General features: G+C 35.4%; 1 protein-coding gene across 1 annotated transcript in view; it reads right to left on the reverse strand.

Annotated features, from left to right (window-relative positions):
* The window catches only part of LOC134541894 (actin-related protein 2/3 complex subunit 1A-B), a 56,139-nt gene that overhangs the window by 11,519 nt on the left and 19,059 nt on the right, over positions 1-25,561 (reverse strand). The window contains exons 5-8 of the mRNA XM_063385627.1: positions 19,612-19,784; positions 17,689-17,806; positions 5,023-5,201; positions 4,185-4,288 (exon numbers count right to left, since the gene is read on the reverse strand). Of these exons, the coding sequence (XP_063241697.1) occupies positions 4,185-4,288; positions 5,023-5,201; positions 17,689-17,806; positions 19,612-19,784 (574 nt within the window). The remainder of the gene's footprint in view (positions 1-4,184; positions 4,289-5,022; positions 5,202-17,688; positions 17,807-19,611; positions 19,785-25,561) is intronic.

The following is a 25,561-nucleotide window of genomic DNA, read 5'->3' on the forward strand; positions in this document are numbered from 1 at the left end:
GCTGATGAAACTACAGACAGGAATGGGTGCTGTGTGTTCAATATTATTTTCAGGACCCTTCAAGCCTGGTGCAACACAATCATCACATCTTGCTGCATAATCAGTTGTTTTGGATTCTGCAGATTCTGTATCATGTACTCGCGCTGTTTTAGACACACTAACTAAATATGAAGTTGATCATTCACAAGTGTGTGCATTCGTATCAGACTCTGCTAGGTACATGATTAAATGTGCCAGTACACTTCAAGGTGTGTTGGGTGGTCGTGTGATACATGTGCAGTGCTGGGCGCACAAAATTAATTTAGTTGGAGTTGTTTGGCAGTACTTGGAATTTCTGAACACCAAATACTCTCATGATCCTGCAATGTGCAAGCTCTTTCCACAACCTGTTCTTACCAGATGGAACACATGGTTTCAGCACATTTGCAGGATATCTTGGAATTCTTTGAAGAGTTGAGAGAACACAACAGTGGCATTAAATTCCTGAAAGAAATGTCTGCAGAGGAATTGAATGTTGAGAAAGCTGAAGCTCTGTTTGTGGCACAAAACTGCTCTCCTCTAACAGAGTTGATAACTTCCCTAGAGGGAATACGTACCCAACTGCACATTTGTTGACAACAAAATTGAAAGCTCTGCAGAACAAATTCAGTGTTTTGAGCAATGATGTTTCAGCTTCAGTAAATGACTTGATCTGTGAACTACGCACCGTGAAGCAGGCAAGAAACTGGCAAGAAATGTGAAACTAAACTTCTAGAACTGATGCAGAATGATCCTTGCAGGGAAACATTTCAGGCAATTGATCACTTTTTTAACCCGCAAAATATAAGTAGGGTGTGCAAGAAACCTGAAAAACGTACAAAAAGTAATCCTAAACCTACCTGCGATTTCTCATATTCCCAGCGATTGAAGCTAATGCCACCTTCAAGAATATTTTTACAGAAGAACTTGCAAAACCAGAAACAAAGACTGTCGAATGTTGTGCAAGTTCTGTGTTCAAGGAAAACCAACTACAGTGAATTTTCAACTGCTGGATTAAGAGCAATATGGTTCCCAACTGCAAATGTTGATTGTGAACGTTCATTTTCGAAGTACTCTCTAGTAGTTTCTGACAGGCGATCTACACTTTCTCCAGAAAATGCAGAGCATTTTACCATGCTAACTTTTTGTGTTATTAGCCAATATTAGTGTATATAAAAATGAATGTAATTTAACATACCTTTCCAAAGGAGATGTATTTTGACAAAATTAACTGTACCATGTTACAGTTTATTAAGATTTTCAAAGTTTAGATTCAAATTTCACCATTCTGTAAGTGTAACACATGCCATTTATTATATTAATATTTTACAATGTGTTTTTATGCATTAAAAATAATAAATCTCTCTCTTGCATGAATATATTTTTTTTAATAAATTTGATAAGTTATCGGATCGCTTATAAAAGTCTTCCATAATAAAACCGATAACTCCGAAATCTGTTTTTTTAAAAATGAAATTTGCCTTATAACAACACCATAAAATCTTGCCTCTAGTTATTGACACACTTACAGAAAGATACCTCATAGGTATTAAAGTGTAGTTTAAATTTCAATGCAATATATATGTGTGTATATATGTATATATTTGTATATATTAGAGTCCCAGGAATATACCATATAGTTAAGCTAAAATTAAAGGTTTAATTTTTTACTGTCCAAGTGTTAATTTGAAAACATAAAATTCATACAATGTATATACACTGAATTTGTTACATTCAGGTTGGCCCGGCTGGCTAGACAACCAAAAATAGAAACAACCACATTTAACACTTGAAAAGTTTGTGTGTTGAGAATTTTGAGAAGTATTATGACGTGAGTTTTCACCAGAAAAATTACTTTGCTTATCATATTTAAGGTGCATTTAATGGTGTAAAAACATAGGGCAATGTGTGCTTTGTACAACCAAGGCAACTTAGACACATTTAAGTATTACACTAGGCACAATATAACTCCGAGCTTGAGCTACGTCACACATGAGGAGTAGGGAAAGCAACACGTGTGGGGAGTCGGGTGGATGAGGAGGGGGTATAAGCAGATACGGCGACCTTTCACAGCAAGTAGAGAAAAGCAGAAAACATTGACCACTTACCACTGACGTTCCAAGCACTACCTCAGTTCTTCAACGCCACTGACTGTTCCATCCGAAGAGTCTGATGTGTAAACATCACTGCTGTCAGTGTTTGCATCACCTAACTGAACAATCACTTTATCAATTTCAATGTCAAAATGCACGCACATCCTTATCCCAGTATTCGTTCTTGAGTGTTTTGACGTAATTGTAAATCAGTATCCAATCTTCTGGACCCATTTGGTTAAATATCTCCTCGCAAAGTTTTTTTACATTTGCCAAATTGCAAGTAACATTTCTTGAAGCGACTTCTCTTTTAACTTTAGCCCACATGCTTTCTATCAGATTCAAATTTGGATTATAAGGGGGCAGACGAAGTAATGTGTGGCCACTATTTACCAATAGTCTGTCTGCCGAGTACTGCACTTGCGAAGGTTTGTACTTCTTTATGAGGTTATACAAGTTTGGTTTGAGCATGTCACTAGTGAAGGAAATATTCTCCTTACTTTACCACTGCTGCATTTCCAATTTTGTCGAGCTGGAGGTAGGCGTTTTATTTATTTTTGCATTGTGATAGGGAGCATTATCTATCACAACAACACTGTTTGGTGGAAGATTTGGTATTAATTGTTCGGTGAGCCATTTTTCATAATAATCTTTATTCATGTTTTTGTGATAATCCCCTGTTGCCTGGTGCGACTTCCACATTGCAAGAGCATTTGGGATAAAACCTTTTTTGCCACTTGCATGAATCATTATTAATCTTTGACCCTTCGCGACAGGCACTAGTAAACCATTTGAGGACATGTCACTCCACATTTAATTTTTTCTTGAGACGACAATATGTACGACTCATCCATGTATATAATTGTGCGTTCATCGTTTCCATATTGACGCATACTCTTGAGATATTCTATACGTTTTTGCCGAATACCTGATTTTTCTATTAAAAGTAAGTGCTGCGATTTGGTTTTCTGCCACCTGAATCCTAGCTTCTTCAAAGTCGTCCTTAAGGTTGTATTGCTCCCTTGGTAATTTATGTCATTCTTTAGTTTACGTCGTACAGTTTCGACAGTCGGCACACGTTTTTCAAGTAAGTAAAAATTGTACACAGTACATCGTACCACAGCTTCATCAAGGGTGTCAAGTTCGTGTTGACATGTTTTCTTTCGCTTCTTGTTGGGCATCTCGAAAGATGTTCCTCACCAACTTCATTCCTCTTAGCCTCCCTTTTAATTGTTTGTAGTCGTGCGAGACACACCCGTCGCCTTAGCTGTTCTCAGCTGTGCTTTCTCTAGTGAAATGGAGGGTTCCTGCAATCACGCTTCATTTTCCATAAACTGCAGAATGTTATAGACGATTTCCCGCGCCTGCGAGTGCAGTTTTTTACTCTTAACTTTTGACAACACTGGAGGCATTTTATGTATAAAGTTGTACTTAACTGAAATACTGCACTACATATGTAACACTGGCTCTGAACAAAAGTGATACACTACATGCACACAAACCTCGATCCAAACTGTAAACGAAAACGTTTAGTAAGTACCACGGATGTGTTAACGAATGTATTCGTCGGATTTCACCGAAGAACTAAGTTTTCACTCTGTGCAGTAGCGTGTAGCCCCTGTTATCAAGTTATGCATTATCGCTCGTTGCCGCGCCACGTCTGCCTACCCCAATGTCGTGACTCACATAAACACATCAATTTTCTAACCATCACCCAGGCTCGGAGTTATGTTGCATCTACTGTACCTTGCTTTCTAGTTCATGGTGACATGCCCGGCCCCTTGAGAGTGCCGTCATGCAATTAAATAGGTGCCATTAAAAATACACTATTCGATGCCACCAGACTTACTAACTTGAATTTTCAGAAATTATTCTTGTAACCAAGGATTACAACTGTGGTTGATTTCGTTGACACTGCTAAAACTTTTGAGATATCAAATAAATCTTCAAATAATTTGTTACGATTTTTTTTTCATTGTCTAAAACATTTTGCAAAGTATTAGACATTCAAAATGTTGGCCTACATAAAAGGCTCCTGAATACATTATGTATTGCACAAAGCTTAATACACACCTTAAGCCCCCTGCTTCCTTCTTCTGGGACATGTCCAGTTTGGAGTTCAGGTACAATTGACCAGCATCATTTACTGAGTACAGCATGGGACAGCAAGTGTGGCCCTTTAAAAAAATATTTTTAAATATAACTACACAATGAAACCAAGCAACAAAATTTAATTCTCACTGAAAGAAAAGTATTTAATTTACATACAGATTTCAATTCTCACTCAGGCAAACTGAAGTCAAAAATAATTTTCAAAAATTTAGTACCTCCTTTGGTCTAAAGTTACAAGGAAATTTTGTGAAGAGACAACACTGTATTTATGAATCCAAGTCATGCTATAACATGTGATATGAAAATATGCAACTTCTGTGATGGTTGATGTCCATGTGCCTCATCACGTACTCACCTCAATCTTAAATTCATGAGGTATGAAGAAAAATGTCCTGCAAAGTATGTATCAAACTTTGAAAATCACATAAATGTAAGTTGATATTGAAGACTACCTTTATATGAAACATTAAACTTGTGACACAGCAATAACCTGTGTTAAGTGTTACTGTGGGTTTCTTTATTGTTACTTTAAATTTCAATAAAGACTGATCACTTCACTTCAAAGTCATCTTACTCAAAACTTACAGGAGACAGCAAAATTTCAAAAGAAGTTTTTGTTGTTTTGATTTGCGGCTGGGATTTCACGGCATTAACATCTATGAATTTTCGAACATCCTGTAATAATATATATTTTTTTAAAAATGAAAGGTAAGTGTAAACTTTAATTAAATATCTCTATTTGAAGGCTGGATGTAATTGAAATACATCCGAACAGCGAGGAGAAGGGATGCATGCTCACCGCAGCGACAAACGAGTTGCTTCCCACCCAGACACAGCTGAGGAATGGGAGGAACTCTGTGCGCAATCGAGTGACCGCCAACTGGCGCGAGGCGTCGGCGATGCACACCGACGAGTCGTGGCCCACCCAGCACACGCGATTCCCATCTCCTGAGAATGCAACACTGTGCACCCAGCCACCTGGCATTAACACCACACCAACACCCACATTTCATCACACCATCATTATGTAACTTAACTACAGCTTAGCTTTAAGGCTCAGAATCACAAGTAATTTTTATTATTTTTTCAGTTCCTTGTTGTTACATTGTCATAATTTCATGGCTTTTTATGTAAATTTATGATTATAGCTCTCTTGCATTTCATGTTTTGTCTAAAACATTTTTAAAAGATTTTTTACTAAATATTATATAATACATAGTGGTAAAAGTCACACTTGTGTTCATAATGATAATCACCTCCACTGAGGGTCATTGAGAGAAATCAAGGACCCAAGGGTATATAATTTTGTAGGTATTTTTTAATGTACAACTTTTAAAACCCCACAGTTAAAAAATAAACTTTTTAAGACTGCAATGGTTTACTGTGGCTGTAACTGAAAATGTGATCTGTGCATATCGCATTACTTGTAAGTAACAATCTGGTAATCTTACCCGGGGAAACCCCAGCTTTAAAAAAATTTCAAAACTCAAAACGAGAATCACCTTGGGCTCAGGCACTGGGGATTTTGCCCCCCCCCCCCCCCCCCCCCACACACACACACACACCATGCAGCCCTGCTTGCATGACCATTTACAGCTCAAAAAACATTTAACAAATATTGTTAAGGTGGAAGAAAACTGGTTTGAAAGGATAGTCTAATAAATTACAATTTTATTATTAGCTAATCTAATGTTCGTTTATCACCACGCACCTTGGTACAAACACACTGCTTTGCACTGCTCCCTTGTTCACTGCATGACTCTATCCCCAGATGCTCTATGACACTTGACAATCCACTCTTCGCACACAAAGCCTATTGCTTGTCACCCATTATCGCTCGCCAAGGGGTCCACCCCCTTCATTTCACTGCTCTCACAGGTCATACGCCCCGTTTATATACCTCTCAGCCCTGCTTTGAGAAGGTCTCATAACTCTTTGAAGTATCACGTCATTAGAATTCCAAGCTCCGGGAAAAATTATGTCCTAATTTGGCAACTTCATGCAGGCAGGACTGGAAATGTGCCGAATCCTGGGAAAAGACAGAGAATCTTCTGGGCTTAATAGGAAAGTACTGGGGAAGGGAAAGGGGGTAGCGGTCAAGCCCACTCCAAGAGAAAGAGGAGGAGATTGAGTCTCCAGTGATCCTCGCAATATCTAGTGAGAAAAATTGTGACCAAACTAATGCAGCAGAGCTATCAGAATATATTTACACAAACTTCCTTGATTTTTAATAATATGACAAATAAATGAAATATACTTGGTGTCAGACAGAGCCTACAGGCTCAGATCACCTGCCATGCTGGATTTATTTGCTAATTCCATATTTGTTTTGAAAATATATTTTGAAAGTTGGAGTATAGAAGTTAGGTGGTGACAACTAAGGTTAGTAGAGAGAGGTTGTCTCGATCCCATAAGAACAATGTAGACAGCCCGACACTCCGCTCTGATGTCATCTGCAGCCCCGCCGTTCCCAGCCGTAATACTACACCTGCTGGCTGACGGCTTTCTCTTATCAGCTCGGCTCGTTTCACATGTCTGATACGCAATAATTATAGCATTTCATTTATGCTTTGTAGATTACTGTTAATTATAATCGCTTTGATATGCTTTTCAAATGACAACATGCTGTGACTGAAAACAAGGATGAATTATTATTTCAACATATTTTTTCAGTGACAGTAAAATTTTTCAAAATATCAATGATGAATCCATGAATTTTTAAAAATTAATATAATTAACATGTAACTAGTAAACAAAATGGTTTATTTGTATTTATTTCTCAACAAGATTATAATATGTATTTAAAATAATTGCATATCAATTTCTTAGTGTTTAATAAAAGTAGCCATAGCTCATTAAAACGTTTTGGGAATGTTTGCAATATAAATAAACTGAAGTTAGCTTTAAAAATAAATTTCTAACATGAATAGAGCAGTTTTTCGTGTAATCGTTTCATCCTCTTTTGCATCATACTCTAGTGTTTTCTTTACTTTTACTTCGTCAAAGAACAACAATGCGTTCGAAGTCTAGCAACAAAGAACGTGCTACATTCAAAAATTTGAACATGTTTACTAGGATACCTTTTCTCGTGTCAAATGAAGATGCCCATCGTTGATGAGTTGAAAGTCTAGGCAATGGGAAGTTAAATTTCTGTTTTAAAAATAAATAACATAGCTTACTGAAATAACGCAAAGTGAAAGCGAGAGCTATTTCCTCATTGGTCCAGTTTACTCTTTTTTTCAACGAAAGTAATAAGTTAATTTGATTTTTTTGAAAATAAAAACACTTGAAAGAATATTCCGCATGCGGAACTCTAACGAAGAAAGTTTTTTTGTTTGTTTTTAAGATTTACGTTTTCTTTTTTGAGTTTTTTCATGACTTCCAAATTTAAAACTGACTTTCTTTCGGCAAGAAACAAGTTTTCTTTAAGAATTTGGATTTCCTTCCTAAGCATTTCAACCGAGTCATTGTTAGAACAAGACTTTGAATGCTTTAACTGACTACAAGAACATGTTTCTTCCTCACATTTTTATTTGAATCTACGATTAATTTTAGAGATGGGTCGAGTCTTGGTTTATCGAGTCGAGCCGAGCCGAGTTGGGTCAGATTGACTCGACTCGAAAACCGAGTCACATATTTTATCAAGTTCGAGACTCGAAACACGTTTCGAGTTAAGTACCAGCATAGTGACATTATAGCACTTTATTATAGGTTGTCTTAACGTTTTCGCCAAGTCATTAATACAGCAGGAAATGATAATGACCTTTAAACAGAACAAATCCCGTGCAAACCTAACCTTGCCTGCTAGGTACCGTGCTACGGCGCTAAAATAGGCACAAGTGCAACCAAACCTAGGCCTACCTTCATTTATGAACGTGACGTCGTAACGTGATTTTGTCGATAGTGGCGACAGTTTATAGGACAAAATTATATCACATGACCATTTTATATATTAAAAAAAAAGGCTTGGAAAACAGCGTGCACTGTTTTCATTTTGTTTTTCATCCTGTGTTTACTTCAAATACGGTACCGCATTTGTTTACAAAATACGTCAAATGGATTTTCACTGAAGAAAAATATGTTGCAAAACGCACATGTATTAATAATCATCACGTTTATCGTGCCCCGTTTATAAAAACTCGTATGAACAAGAGATTTCCGTAACCTAAAAATAAAAACATAAAATAATTATATTGTAATATTTAGTAAATAACACCAAACCGTGATGCGTGAAAATGGCTGCGTGTAAGGCCAGCCAGCCTTGCATTTTGGAACTAAATTTAGCTGTGCTCCGCTACGCAGCGCTGCGTGTCAATAACGTTTAGGATAAAATTACTTTCCTTTTGTTTGAATAAAATATAATAATAACAACGCTCATGCATATTATTTGGCAATCAGTTACTGATCGCCAAATCAAATGCATGAAATATTTATTTAAAAACATATTGATATTCTTGTAGTTGTAACAAGTTCCGGGCGAATAATCTTGCCGCGAAAAGTGTATTTACATTGAGAATGTGACAATGTGACAAGGCCTATTCGCACATTCAGGCAAAGTGGCTGACATCTGGTGGTTTGATTTTGAATCACCGAAGACGGTATAAACAAAGGGAGCGTATGCTTGGTTTCAAGGAGCGTTAAAGGATGGCAAGATGTTTTGGATTCGTGGTTTGAGTAAATTTTTTTGAATTAAGCAGTGTATGAGATATGTTTTAAGTTCGGAAGATACAAGAAATTTGTGTAATGTATTGCTCAGTTCCGGACTGTAGAGTTTATTCAGGAAAAAATGTTTCAATGCATCGTTTTCCTAAGGACGCGAAGTTGAGAAGACGATGGGCGCATGTTTTAAGAATAGGCAAACCAGTAACCAACTATATGTATGTATGTCAACATCATTTTACGAAAGAGGATATCTTTTATAGAGGTAGGTAATTGTTGTTTTTCTTCTTACTTACTAGGCTCTTATCAATAGTGGGTACTATAAACAGCAATTTCACCAAAATGGTAAGGAATTCCTAATCTCCGCCTTTTTCAATAAATTCAGAAAGGTTTATATTAATAACTAAAATTTTTACAGAATTTTTTACTTTTGTTTTAAAGAAGAGGGGCAAAACTAAATAATTACCATACTACAGCTCGTAACCTATAATTCATACTCAAATCATAAAAATGAGATATTTAACTTGAATATAGGTACATATATAAAATAGAAAGTAGTTTTTAAATGATAATATCATCTAATCCAGGCCACCATAAAATGGCTATACATTTAAAAACTGTAAGCATTCATGACATTTTAAATATATTTTTTTAAAGACTCGTATAAAAGCGAACTTAAAACACTTAAGAATAATCTATATAGGAAATTTAATACTAAAGATGTTTATTTATTTTTAATTATTTTAATTTTTTGTAGGAACATGTTTTATTCTCAAGTATCTTCTCATTTCTCACAGGATACTAATAATTCTGTATTTTGAACTCCTTTTGCACTACATTGTAACCGGTTTTCCCAGCAAATCATTTTTCACACCAACACCACCTTCTACTGTGCTCTATTAGCACTTATCATAAGTCTTAAGGAAAAATATAAAATATAACCATTTCTGTTAAATCTTAAGTCATCATGTGGTTTGCACACGACCCGTCAAAATTCCTACACAAAAATCATAAACCATTCCACTACCATGCATTGAGTCATATTAAGTACACAACTAATTACGATTCATAATTCATAATTCTTAATTTTCAATTATAAACCCAGCTTAAGTACATAGTTCATGATTTCGTGCTTTTCAACTACGGGTTCAAACATTTTATAATTATCACCTACAGACACACGATAACACAAATATCCATTACAAATCAACAATCTCAATGCCGTCTTTGCCCTCCATTTTTTTATATGCAGTGCTGCGCTCTAGAAGTGCTAAATCCGCGAATATGCCTTGAGCTGTTTGTTCATGTGGGGATCTGCCGGTGGATCGAAAAAAAAAGTTACGTAACTCGGGAAGCCTTCTTTTCACAGACGAAAGAGCCAAACTCCCGATCGTACATCTTCGTTTTTTTTTGTTCATTGTAAATAAATATGGCGGTGTTGATAAAAGGAAATACCATAAACAAGGCAACGGTATTTATTTGTACGCCGCCATATTTTTCGTTTGCAGTGTGTCCGTGAATGTTTATTTTGGACAACTCATGATAACTATGGTCAATTAGGTTAGGTTCGTTACATTATAAATACTTTAAAACATTGTGGACGGTTGATTTGGTTAGGATAGCTACATTAAAGATACTGTGAAATCATGTTGAAATAAAGCTTAGTTTTTTATATTTAAATAACATAATGACTTGAATTAATCATTTAAAATATTTAAATAACATAATGATTTTCTAATTAATCATTTAAAATATTTAAATAATGCAGATGCATCTTGGATACACAATTTTTATATCAATGGGTGTAATAATATTTTATTTATCATATTCGACGCAAAAAATTATAAAATTATGAAACTCGAACTGACTCGACCTCTTCAAAAATTTGGTGACTCAAACTCGACTCGACTCGAAATATGAATTGCTAAACTCGGCTCGACTCGACGCCAAAAAACCTCAACTCGTCCATCTCTAATTAATTTACATAACATTTTTTTTTGTTTTCCCTGCATTTAACTCGGTCTTCTCGGCGCACACGAACACGACTTTCCAATGTTTCTACAGGTGGTGTAATTCCAAGTTTTAATGAAGGTAGCATTTGGTTTAAGACTTCTTTGAGCGCATGTATTTAAAAACTCAGCTTTCAAGTCGCGCTTGTAATCATCATCTTAAAGAAAATTTGTAACATTTTATAACAAGATTTTGTTTTTACCAAACTATTTGTACACACAGCCACTGTACACCGCGTACCTGGCATTGTAATGTTTAAATACAACTTTTTAACAGCGTTTAGCCTACCAAAACAAATTCACTTTAAATTCGTGTTCTTAACATTTTGCCTGCTAGTTATAATTAACGAAGCACCTGTGCACTTATGATATAAGCAACACTAACATTTTCTAACACACGCACTCTCAATTAAACTCCTCACAACAATAACTCTCCCTGTATTACACTGTAGTTTGACACGTTATTACGAGCAGATGTGCTTGTAAACTAAGTAACTGATAGGAGCGGACGGGCTGGCAAGCCGAGCCGGGGCTGCAAGTGACGCGATGCGCAGAACGATGCGCAAGCGATCGAGGCAACCTCTCTCTATTAACCTTGGGTGACAACCACCCAGCTGTGGAAAAACAGAAAATGAACCTCTTGTGAGTGACCACCTGGCAAGAAAAATCTATTATTAATGCTTGCCTGGTTTTTTAGAAGTAGCAGACGAGATGTAACTTATATTTGGTGACAAAATTTGTAACAAAGCATTATGTGCACGTGTAATTCTTATACAAACATGGTATATGATTTTTAGACTTAAGTAACATTTTACTACAGCAAACAGCCAGTCATATGAACCAAACACTTTGAACATTTTGAGGAAGTGCAAACAACAGAGAACCAAGAGCAACAGACTACAAACAACAAATGATTCTGACAAAAATCACCTATAAGCAGCTAAACATGCATTACTAGGATGATCATAAATTTTTAATTATATAAATTTTTAAAATATTCATAACTCCCACACTCATTAACACAGCAAATTAGTTAGATAGACATGGGTGTCAGTTGCCACAGCTATTGAAGTTAGTAGGGCTGCCCCATGCAGTGTTGTCAGTTGTGTAAGATCACTGGCTCTCGAAAATGGTAAATGGCGGTCAAGGTTTTAGATCTTACACACTAAGTCAGTCGTTCAAGGTTTCATAACCTATTCTGAGGTATTTTTTCTTATTAAAATGATGTTCCTACTGAATTCAATTAATATTTTAGTAAAAATAATCATTAATTTCCATGCAGAAGCCTTAAAACTGAATAATGTGGATGCTGCTTGTTAAATAGTGGTTCTTTAGCCTGAGTTTATGCTTTTCTCAACAATTACAAAATATTATTTCAACTATAATTACTAAAATTACCGTTGTAATGAAAATTTACTATCATAACAATTTCTATATTTTTACTTCATTTATTTCTAAGATTAGTACTTCTTCATACCCCCCCCCCCCCCCCCCCGTATTTTATAGGCTATTATTATAGCTATTAAGATTATATCAAACATACGCTTAAGTATTTGATTTTATTTTAAGTAAATGGATATTAGGAATTAAAATTAATGATTAATTAATTTACATTTATGGTTTTTGTACAATTTGTACCTTTTAGTTTCATGTTTTCAGTATGTAATGACAAGGAGTTGGTATCAACACATAGATAATATCATCCAAGAGAGAAATTGTCATTGTATCTTTTGACCCAAGTACTGTAATAGCTCAACTTTTTGTAGCCCAGTACTTGATCTGCATCAAACAATTTTGTAATAAGCACAAACAGTGGTGCTTGGGAGTGACGTCTGGTCATTATTATGGGTGTGCGGGATCCCGACACTTCGGGAAAAAAGTCTGGAAAATAGGCTTCCCGAAATGCCGGGCAAGAATTTTCTTACTCCCCCGTATTTTTACGGGAAATTGTTTAAAAATTTACAAATGTCTACTAATCATGTAAAACATGTTTTATATCAATTAAAACTGTTTTTATAACAATATTTGTTATGGATTCGTACATTTTCGAAGATTTTCCGTTCTATTTCAGCGCAAAACATCTTTTAAACATATGCCGATTGTAGCGACAACTGTGGTGTGCAGTGAATTATGATAATCGTTTACACATATCTAATTGGAATAACATAAACGTGCATGGAGTACATTTACATCTTGTATGCATTCATAAATATATTTCTTCAAGGGTACATGTTTGCAAGATACATGAATAGTTTTATAACGTTTTTGCCGTCATCATTGAACACTTAACCTAAAACCACTGTGTGTACGTACATAGACGAAAACCGAAAACAAAACACATGCGCGATCCAACCTTTTCGCCAAAGATATAAGAAATACTAGACTTGCATTTCGTAATGAAGCGATGTAGAGAGCTGTATTGGCACTGTGAAAAATATGAAATCACGTAGTTTTACACCACTGCTCAAGAGTATTTAAACATCTATGATTTTGCTTTGGGAAAAATAAAATAGTTGTTTAGTTTTGCAAGCTTTGTCGGCTGACGTTACGTTTTTAAGGCTTGTGCAAAGTATTTGTTCCTCATTTTCGATACTGTTGTATATTAAAACAAATAAACTAGCAGCCTAAAAATAATGGAGGTCGCAACCGATCAGCCTGTTACTTGTAAACCTAAAGGTGTTTGGAAGTATTTTGAACGTCTGACAGACAGTAAATCCCTGGCAAAGTGTGTCTCGCGTGGAAAATTTTTTGAGATGTGAGCATGGTAGCACGTCTGGATTACTAAGCATCTCAATCAACATCACTCTATAAAAAAAATAATTTAAGGATGCTAAAAAAATGAAGTCGCAGCTGGAAAAAGGGCAAGCGAAGCAGACACAAAAAATAGCAACAAAAAACAGCTAACTTTGCAAGAAACGTTTAAATGCAAATGGCCATCTTCTCATCCACGTGCTGAGAAGTTGACCCACACCATTGGAGAATGGATCGCGAGCAGCTTCTTGCCGTACAGTACAGTTGACAATGATAAATTTCATAAGGTTATGGCAGTTGCACAGCCACTGTACAAAGTACCTTCAAGAATTACTTTCTCGCAAACAGTAATTCCAAAAATGTATGTTGACGCTAAATGTAAAATAAGTGAGGAAATAGCTCAGGCACTTGCCAAAAGTGACTCTGTTAAATCAATGGCTTTTAGTTTTGATTTGTGGACATCAGGCAGCAATTCTGCTTATATGTCAACCACTTGCCATTTTATTGACTACTATTCATATAATATGAAAATATATTGTTTGGGGGGATATCACTTTCATAGTGGCCACACTGGAGTGGCAATTGCTGACAAGATTAGTAATGTGTTAGAAGAGTGGAAATTAAGTCATTTACTCATCCCATTGAATGCAGTCACAGACAATGGCAGAAATATTTTGCTGGGAATTTCATTGTGTAATTCCATCAATTTTGAACAGTTGCACTGTTTCGCACACACCTTACAACTTGCACTTAGTGATGCAAAACACAAAGCAAATAGTATGGCTTCAATGCTTAAAAAAGTTTGTTCAATTGTTGGACATTATAAGCACAGTGCGAAATCTACTGGAGAGTTGCATGTAATACAGGAATCTTTAGGTCAACCTCCTGTCCAACTAATTCAAGACTGTGAAACACGATGGAATTCAGAACTCCTGATGCTTGAACGATTGCTAGCATGTAAAGATTCTGTGTCTCAGCATATCTGTGCCCAAAACAAAATAGACAATTTAACTGTTTCTGAGTGGAAATTAGTTGAGGGATATGTTGAAATTCTGCAGCCCATGCACCAGGCTACCACTGAGTTATGTGGTGATAAAACATCAACAATATCAATGGTCATACCAGTTCTGTTTTTGCTGAAATCATCACTTGAACGATATATTTCTACAAACACTAAAATGCCATACTCGAGTGTTGTTTCATTTGCAAAATTGCTCTTTCAGTCTATTAAAACTAGATTTCCTCTGTATGATCGGAAAGAACCATACTATTCTGCCATGTTGCTGGATCCACGGTTTAAAAGTGTTATTGTACCACAAGAAGAAAAGCGTCTTGCAATGGAGCACTTGAAATCAAAAATTCCCGACAATGACGATACACACAAAATGGGTGAGTTGTGGGTTTTTATTTGCATGTTTTTAAAGCTACCCACCCTCCAGTTTTAAAATTTGGATCATGTTCTTAGTTAAAAATGTTATTCTTATCAATTCAATAATTTTGGAAATATGTTCAACACAAAACTTAATTTCAGTTGCACACAACCCAAAATGTAGAAATTTAGTGATTTATCTATTCTATTTTCTTTTCTCCCCAGAGCATGCTTCGGAATCTCAGCCATCCAGTTCATCATTTTGGGCAGAATTTGACAATTTGACTTCATCACAACACCCTGCTGTCAACCAGGAAGTAGAGAGGTATTTAAGATGCCCAACTATTTCACGATCAAGTTGTGCAATCACCTGGTGGAAAGAAACAGGACAGCTAGTGTTTCCAAAACTAGCTGCTTTGGCTAGACAGTACCTGGGCATTCCAGCTACTGAAGCCTATAGTGAAAGAGTATTTTCATGTGCGGGAAATATTGTTACAGCACATAGGGAGAAACTTACTACCGACCACGTCGAAGAACTGATTTTTCTTCACCAAAACAGAAAAGAACTTTGAAGTTACTTTATTAAGATATAATAATAATAATTATAGCATTTAGATTTACAAAGAAGGATTTAAAGTATTTAAGTTTAATTTGAAATGATTCCTTTGATACTAGGGTTCAATATCAGAGTCAAAAATTTGCTCTTTTTTATTATTATTTTGATAAAATTTTTCCGAATCCCGTCCCTTTTCCCGAAAATTTCCCACAGTACAAAAACCTATTCCCGCACACCCCTAGTCATTATGCTAAAGAATAGTGGAACATGTGGTGCAAAGTCATTTATAATTTTAAAATGTTTGTATGGAAGATTAGCAAAGAATGAAGTTTGGCAATAAACTTAATAAATAGTAGGTTCAACTGAAATATGCATTTGAATCTGATTTTTTCAAGATGTCTAGATTTTTGCTTCTCTAAAGTGGAAACTTACTGTAGGGAGATAGCAATCAGGCAAAGGGAAAGAGACTAAAAAAACCAGAACGCAGTCAGCTATGCAGTCTTTAATTCGACACATTCTGCATCACGGCCATGCTGGATTAGCAATTTTGCCAGGTTATAGAACAAAATAGTTTCAAAAGGAATATACAAACAATTAATTAATTATACAGTACAATGGTATTTATAACAAGTTGTAAATAGGCTGCTCTTTAGAAAAGAAAAAAAAAACAGGTAAGTGTTGATCTTAAAAAATCATTTTAGGAAATCTACCTGTGAAATGTAACCTTCTAGAAAACAGGAAACAAATTGAAATGAAAACTGACAGGATAAGCTCTGAGCGAACTTAAAATCCCGGCAGCACCATTATGCGATCTGAGGACAAGGTCAAGTGGGAATACACCCGACAAAATATGAATGGATGAATATGAATATATTTATTACCAATGCTCTTGTAATATAAAATTTTTGTCATTAATTAAAAGCACTATATAACATGAACGTAATTTAATTTAATTCTTGTATGGCCAACAAAATGTCTCAATATAAACTAACAAAATCGTCAAAATCTAGTTCCAGGTTAGCTTAAAAACATTGTTTTTAAGAGTTTATTTCCAAATTATTTGGAAGATTGCCCCAGAAAAAGCACCTTTCTCTGGGTGCTATTCTAAACCACCCTCCCCAGGGCCATTAGTACGGCCCCCCTCCAAAATACTAGGGCCCCGCTAAAGTAAATGGTCTACTGCATTACAATGAAACAGGTTGTTATAAAGCACTATAGCAAGCAATTAGCAAATCATTAAAAGCTATACAGTAGAGCACCCCTCAACCGGAATCATTGGGGGGAGGTCTATTCCGGTTATGGGAAAATTCCGAGTAAGGGGAGTTGCGGGAGGCCGGCCTCCCGGCCTCCGAGCCGGATGAATGACCTTCATTGTTCATTCTAGCAAGCTGGCAAGCGGGTGTTTCTTATCTCTGTGGGTGGGTGCCTGCGTGAGCGAAGAGGATGTGAAGAAGATTCGGGGGAGGTAGTAGAACTACAGCTGCAGTGTTGTGTTACTTGTGTTGACGTGCTAGTGATTCACACTTCCTGGAGAGTGTATAGTCACTGCCACGCACAGTTTACATTTCACATACACAAGAATAACACATCAAGCATCTCGTTTAAAAACAGAGATAGAGAAATACAGGTAAATGTAGACTGTTTAACTATATATTAACGTATAAATATGTACATAATACATATTTGTACAGTAAATTATTGTCTACAAACTGAAAGCATCACACGTTGGAAGTAAATGTTACTGGCTATCACGTGTGTCAGCGTGTGTACTCTCGGGCCGGCCGGAATTTTCCGTTTACTTGACATAGTGAAACAATAAAATTAAACTACTTACAGCATAAACATCTTTATAGTAATTCACGTCCGACGCGAAAACCAGCGGTGTATTTACGCAATGCGCGGGAAAGACTGGCTATAATTAGCTCTCTGACAGACGTGCGCGCGCCTACAGGACATGTACAGTCAGGCAAAAGCAAAAACGCCTCGTTCCAGTGCGGAAATGTTTTAATTTTTTTTGGAAAATTAGTTCCGGATATCGGGAGTTCCGTTTGTGGGAATTATGGTTGAGGGGTGCTCTACTGTAGTAGATGTAGGACCAATGTAAAAACTTCTAACACTGACCTCCATTGGTTGAGTTAGGAAATTCGGCTAGCATCACACCCAATGCCATCTTCATACCCCAGGGAGAAGGCTGAGGCATCTCCTCAATGTCCTTTATGAATGCTGAAAATATCTTTACCTGCAAGCCACCACATGCTACATGATCACTCAGCTTCCTAATTAAATTATGTTAACTTCAGGCACAAAGAAGGTGAAGGGCAAAATCAATGTAAAAAAAATAATGATGCATAGTTTTTAAGTAAAAACTTATTTCCTTCTGTCAAGCACAATATTATGACTTACTGCCATGTACAGTAAACACCTCTTTCACAGCCGGTTGATTGATCACAGAGAGCAATGATGATTTGCAGGAACTTCAAAGGCAATTGTTCTTGTTTCACATTTTAGTCTCTCTCTCTTTTTTTTTTAATAGTTTCCTTACTTTTATGATTATCATACCAAATGGCATGTTAGGCAGTAGAAATATAGTTATCGTATTACTGATAAGGTGAAAGAACCGACTTCTCAAAAACTAAATAAATATAGGCTTGTATCCAATATTCCAGACTACAGATGTAAAATTATGCTGTCTGATTTTAAGGTGACGTACAATTTCTCTTCCATTCCATAATTAAACAACCAATAATTAAAATCATACAATTTTTCACATCGCTACAGGAAAGCTTAAAATGACATGAGCTTCAAGATTATAGTGAGCTCGGAAGAACGGGCAGTGATTCCTGCTGGGCCAGGGGTTGTGGTCAGTGATCGCACACTAACTACACTGCTTCTTAACAACAGCAAGGCAAAACCTACTGAAGACCTTTCAACTGTGTTTACTCATTTCATTGCAGAGACAAACAAAAAAACTCAATTCTGTTACAGTATGGTTTGAATAAAAATAGTCACAAGTGTATTTAAAATAATAAATCATAAAGGGCCATACTCCTTTATTTGAAATCCCCAAAGCCACTGGTTTTCCAAAAATTTGGAAATTTTTGGTTTATAATTCAAGAATATGTATATCACTAACATAATTTTCTCACGTAATATTTAAGGACATCATATTAAATTTGAGATCTTGCTTGGGCTAAATACCCAAGTTGGGTATTTCATATTCTTGTCATTGCTATTATTTAAGGGCTATTCTACTAATTTATTTTGCTTTTTATATTACATATATATATATTTATGTTTGTAACATGCCTACCTACAACCTAGTGTTATCTATTCATTAAACTGTCATGCCTAATAGTTATGATCACTTATGTGACATTTGATAGATCGCAAATAATGTTTAGTGAATATCTGGTAACAAAATTTGTGACGAAACAAAAAGTAAGAAAGTAATTGAGATAAATTTAAAGGAGTAACCCTTAAATAACAGTAATGACAAAATATGACTTTAAAACACAAAAGAAAAATCATTGCTAAAAATCACAGCTAAAATGAGAATATACCTTCCAAAAAAAAAACTGATCAAGATGAGATTATAATCCTCACCACAAGTGTATCTTCACTAAGAAGCCTGACATGCTACTGTACACATTCACACTACATAAATTGGCTGTTACAGTAGTTTTAATAATCCATTATTGACAATTCCTTAGACTGAAGAATAAAGGTTTTCTTATATTATACGTGCTGTAAAGAATGTGCAATGAGTTAATATATTATATGTTTATAACTTCATATGTATCTCAAAATGGCTTTTAAATACAAGAGGTTATCACTACTGCACACCTTCATGGCCACATGCAGCATTTTGCTATCTGAAATTTAACTCCTGCAACCTGTGTGGGCTTCAAGAAGGAAGAAACTGGAGATAGCCAAAGGAAAACATTACCCAACGAAGCATTGTGAAAAAACAAAATTCCTTCCTGCAAAAAATGGTCAAAATAGCCAGTATTTAACTTTACTATCTGTTCGGTAACAAAACTTTACCTTGAAATCTGCAGAACCAGCTACCAGCAGCACATTGTTTGGGTGCCAGTCAATAGAGGTGATGGTTGAACGAATAGGTTTCTTGATATGCTTAGACACCCACCAGTCATTCTCGCTTTCAAAGTAACATACGGATATCAATCGGGCTCCAGAACCTACTGCAATCTTGTTCTCTGGGGGAACCAAATTAAAATAATTAATCATGACCAGTATTCTACAAATAAACTAGCTTAAAAGATATTTTTGGAAGTAATTAAGTTCAGTGATAACTCTTTCTATTATAAACTATACATGTAAAGTGTTGCAGTTGTATCATTTCACTTAAGTAAGGAATACAAGTCAGGATAAATGTGGGAAGATTGGGAGAGAGGAAAATAATGAGAATAGAAAAAATTATATATAGATTTGCAACTAAAAATTATGAATGAAAATGTATTTGAATCTATCTTTCACTCCCTCTTCTATCCTACAATTTAATCCCATATGAAATAATTACTTTTATATAAAAGTGAAAAATTTGTTAAAACAGTTTTGTCTTTAGTTTCCGATTTCCACCATACTATAATACTTGTATTAATTTACTAGCTATTTTTATGAAGGAGAAAATTCGAGTTAAAAATTGAAAAATTCACTTAGTGAACACACGTATTCTTTAAAAATTTAAATCTAACTAGCTAACAGCATAAGTAACATGTAGTAATTGTAAAATTTTAAATTTTTTGGTAAAATGTGGTTTTATTAAAAATCTTCACTTGGAAAGATTTGGTGCCAAGGACGACAGCAATAACAGAATGGGACAAAAGACATCTGGAGACATGCCAACTAGTGTTACCCAATTTGCAAGGCAACATGTGGTGCACTGCACAGCAGAACTTGCTACATTTCTACGAGGGAGAACGTGCTTACATATGAAAAAACATGTATGTTTTCTTATAACTTTTATGTTTTGGTTCTGATCTTTGGTAATAATAATCTAGTTACACCACATTCGTGGACGTACAAGGAAAATCCACAGAGTCAACGTCTTTGAAAATTTGATTGTTTCAATAATTTTCTGTGTACATTTTTAACAGTCCATACTTTATATTAAACAAGTATTGTAACATACACATGTCCCACACAAACATATAAACATGATTATTAATTATTCTCATAACTTTGGTTTATGGACTTTTATTGAAAATTAAATAAATTTAAAAAAGTAGAAATACAGCACTATGCCAATGTTAATATTAATTTTTAAAAACAAGAATTACATGAAAAAGAAGTCATCAACTGCTTCCAGCCTGCAGCCAGGTCACCAAAATGAAATGCACCCATATTTCTCTGTCCCTCCACCATTCCTTTTCCTTCACTCTGTTCCATTCTCCTCCTCCCTCAACATCTGGGGTATTCCATGCCAGATCATTCAGGGGTGTCCACCCTACCATCTCTGATTTGGATGAAATTTGATAGTAACTTCAGACAAATATAAGAAACCATATTTTTTCATTTTTGGAACATTGGCTTTAGTTTGGAATTTAAAGCCCTTCAAAGATTCCCTCTGTTTGGTGGAATTTTTTTAATCCACCACCAAAGTCAGGTGACACATCTTGCTTCAACTTACATTTATAACAGTTATAAATGTAGAATCGTGAAATTGACCATACTATTACGAATTTTACATAGATTTCAAATATCACTCGTAAAATGTAATTAAATGCACAGAAGTACATGCAATTTATGTTGTAAGTGGAAAAAATGAATAACCAAAAATTGTAAACATCTGTTCAGTAATACTATTATAACTTTTTTTTACTAATCTTTACAGTCTCAGGCTTGGTACCATCAGAAAGGTCACAAAATTTGCCACAGAATGGTGAAATAAAACTTGTGAATATTTAACTTCTTGATAAAAGCAAGTTCTTTGTGAAACAGTTTTAAGTTTATAAAATAATTTGTACATGCAAAAGCAAATATGTAGTAAAATTTTTATTGCATAAATGTTTGAAATTATGATTTAGCCTTGATGGATATGTACCTTTAATATACTGTAGGCCTATACATATATGAAAAATACAAATGAAAAGGAGAAAAAAATGTTTGAAGAAAAGTTATGGTTCAATTAATGTTTGGTCACTCAAATCAGTTTCCATAATATTTCATCTTCTTGCTTAAATGTAGATTATGTTTACTGTAGGGTGATCTCATAGAAGATATTAGTCAGTCACAGGTTGTCCAGTGTGTGAATCTTAGGAGCTGATATTTTTCTGTGCAATTCAACAAGTTGTCTAGGATTGTTTAATCTATGACTGTTAATGTTTGAGTGTTGACATGTAGCTGGTTTTATTTATTTATTTTTGATAAGCTATTTGCTTTGTATTTACTGACTTTAGTGGGTAAAACCGACAGATTAATTTTTTAATCTACAATGGCTACCAGTTTATATGAAAAGTGTAGTGTAGGGTCTTTTTATTAATTCTGTATATCATATAAATACATACACAGATAAGAAGATAATTCTTAATATTGCTGAACTTCTAATGAAAAAGAAATTCTGTTGTGGAGGATAGATGGATTCACACTGCATTCAAATCCAAGTATATGTTCATACCACTATGCATCACTCAGTGATGCCAAGTACTATGGATTTTCCGTAGTTTCTACGATTTTCGTTACTTGACTACGGCAATACAGATGGTAGGTCAAAACTACGGATTTAATGCATTTTATGGTTTTTTCTGTTTGTTTACATCACGTCGCAGCAATATGCGGTATGTTGTGTTCGTGGTTCCATAGATATATGCATGTGTGATGTCACACTTGTGAAACAAAATGCCCTAGTCTCACGTTTCGTAACATTTTATTTTCAAGTGTCCAGTAATGACTCAATATATCTATGCCATTTCATTTTGCTTTGTTATTTTCCATTGTGTCGGTTAGGTTATGTGTGTATTGATTCCGTGTGTATGCTACACTACATTTGGCGTGTTATTTGCGATATGACAAAATGTCAAAACGTAAAAGTTCTATCACTGAAAATATGTGCGAGCCTTAAAGTTCCAAGAAATCTAGCAGGCTACCAAATCAGCAGTATCGGAGATCTTACACGGAATAATATCCATGCCTACAACCTTCAAAAACGTCTACAAACAAAGTGTTTTGTGAGACGTGCAAGTGTGATTTTTCTGTAAAACACGGACGCGATGATTGTAGGCATCATATCGCATCCAAAAAACATGGTCGCCTTAGAGGTCAGTAAACCACTCACCTCTTTTTTCACATCTGCTGAAGACACGAGTGTTGTTCGTGCAGAGTGTTATTTCACACGATTTCTCATTGAACACAATTTGCCATTATCAGCAGCTGATCATGCAAAACCGTTATTTAAAGCAATGTTTCCTGACTCAAAGATAGCAGACAAATATTTTTGTGGGAGAACAAAAACCACTGCAATTGTGAAGAGCATGTATGATGAAACGGTCGCAGGTATGGTAAATAAGATTCAGAACGCACCCTTTTCTTTGGCAACAGACGGCAGCAATGACAATAATGATTGTAAATTGTATCCTTTTGTGGTTATATATTATTGTGAAGTAAAGGAACAGGTTATGACACTTTAGCTTTCACTCGTTGAGTGTTTTGACAACACAGGGGAAGGAATATTTAAGATATGTATTAGACAAAGAGTTGAAAATTATGTCATTGAAGTGGGAAAATTGTGTGTCATTTGGATGTGATAACGCCAACACCATGATTGGCAAGAATAAGGGTGTTCTTGCATTTCTGAAGCAGAGCATCCTGCAATGATAATACGGGGCTGTGTGTGTCATCTGCTTAATTTGGCATCAAAGAAAGCAACAAAAACATTGGAATTGGCTTTCAACGTTGAATCATTCTTGGTAGATGTATATTTTTATCTTTTAAAGAGCTCTAAAAGAAAAATGCATTTGAAAGTTTGCCAAGAGATGTGTGGACCTGAACTTAAAAGCCATAAGATACTGAAACATGTTAGCACTAGGTGGTTATTTTCTCTAAATTGCAAGTTACCTTTAATTTAAGGCCGTGTTTTGATTGTTTTATGTGTTTAGCAGACATTATTTGTTAAATACGGTATCAACCCTCCCCAGTCTCCTATTTCAGAAAATGTTTCTTAAAATAATATTGGGGATTTATACCAGGAAAATTGTTTAAATAGCACCATTTTGCACTTACTGAACAAAATTTTCCCGGGGGAGGGCTCCCGGACCCTCCCCCCCTCCCACTCTTTATTATGCCAAATGTTACTCACTACTGACAGGCACTCCACAAGGTTGGCATCTCTGCATCACTCATTAAATTTTACGGGGAAGCTTTTAAAAAATGTTGTGACCCAGCAAAAAGAAACAAAAGGTCTATAAAAAGTAGCATAAGACCTATATCTCTTCAAATGGCAAAGATGCAAAAGGGAAAGCTGGTGTTTTGTTAGTTCCTGGACAAAAGCTGTGTTCCATCTGTAGGATGAACTTATTTCAAGAACAAGAGTTTGAAAATTCACAGAATAATTTAACAAACAGGAAAGCCCAGACCCTCACATGCTTACACCTACAAAGGAAAACCTTAGTGACACTACACCATTTGAAAATGAAGATTTGAATTTAAGCATGAGTAGGTACTCTTAATGTATCACCCTTAAAAGAAAAATAGCTGAAGTCAAATGTAAAGTGAAATCAAAAGTAGTAGCAGCAGTTTTGAAACTACCAGAAAATGAATTGCAGTCTGAAGGAAGTACTGATGAAGACTTACCTAAAAGAGTCAGTTATTAAGAGGAATGCAAGTAACTTAAATTTTCTAATCAGTCAGATGAAAGAAAAACTGAAAAAATCATTATCCACAAGGAAGAAGTTACACATTTTATCAGTTGCACCTAATTCCTGGTCACGAAAGAAAATTTTTCTGTTGAAGTTGTTGAAAAAGTTACTAATTTTTATCAAGCAGATGAAAACAGCAGGCTAATTATGCCAGGTACCAAAGATAAGGTTAGTGTACACAAAAATGTTTATGAACAAGATATCCTACTCTGCAATCTTAAGGAACTACACACACAGCATAGAAAAAATTTCCTTATGATAAAGTAGGATTTTCTAAATTGTGTGGGCTGCGGCCGAAATGGTGTGTCACAGTTGGTCAGCCAGGTACACATTTGGTCTGTGTTTGCTCAATACACCAGAAACCAATCCTCCTTTTAAGTGCTATGAATTTAGAAAAATCAAAAAAATTCAGTCAAATGAAATACTAATTTTCATGGACTTTGCAGAAAACTATTCTTTTCTTATCCCAGATGAAAGTCAGTCATATCAGGTATGTTCTGCTTGCACATTACATCCAGTAATTCTGTACTGATTCAAATTAGACCCATTGAACAGACCTCGCAATGGTGTAAATATTGTTTTTTGAAGTAACTTTATGCTGAGAACTCTTGCAATGCTCGTTATACATGACACTCCTTGTTGAGTTCACCACTGTGGCGCTTCAAATGGGGAGAAGGAAGAAATTTGAAAATAAACTTGAATAAAAAATATTAAGAACTTATATAAACGGGAAGCAATACCTATATATATATACCAAAGATGCCATCTTGGATTCAACAGTTTTTAAGGGCCATCAATTTTACATTTACTTAACCAACAATACCACATTAGTATGATGGTGAAGATGATTACCGAAGAACTTAATTATGATCCAAAAGAGAATAAAGCATCAACAATGCCTCCCTTAGCCATTGCCAGGAGACAAAGAGGACATCAACAATGCTTCAACCGTTGCCTTGGAGATGACCGGGAAAACGGTCGGTAATTCCTAAGCAAATAAAATGAGAGGAGGGGGGAGAGGAAACAGTTTTTAAAAAATACTTTCAAGGTGTGCATGGACTTCCTTCCCCCTCGAGGGCCCACATGCCAAATTTCAGATCTCTAGGTCTCACCATCTCCGT

Source organism: Bacillus rossius, chromosome 1, assembly GCF_032445375.1.
Source record: "Bacillus rossius redtenbacheri isolate Brsri chromosome 1, Brsri_v3, whole genome shotgun sequence".
NCBI classification, from domain to species: Eukaryota; Metazoa; Arthropoda; class Insecta; order Phasmatodea; family Bacillidae; genus Bacillus; species Bacillus rossius.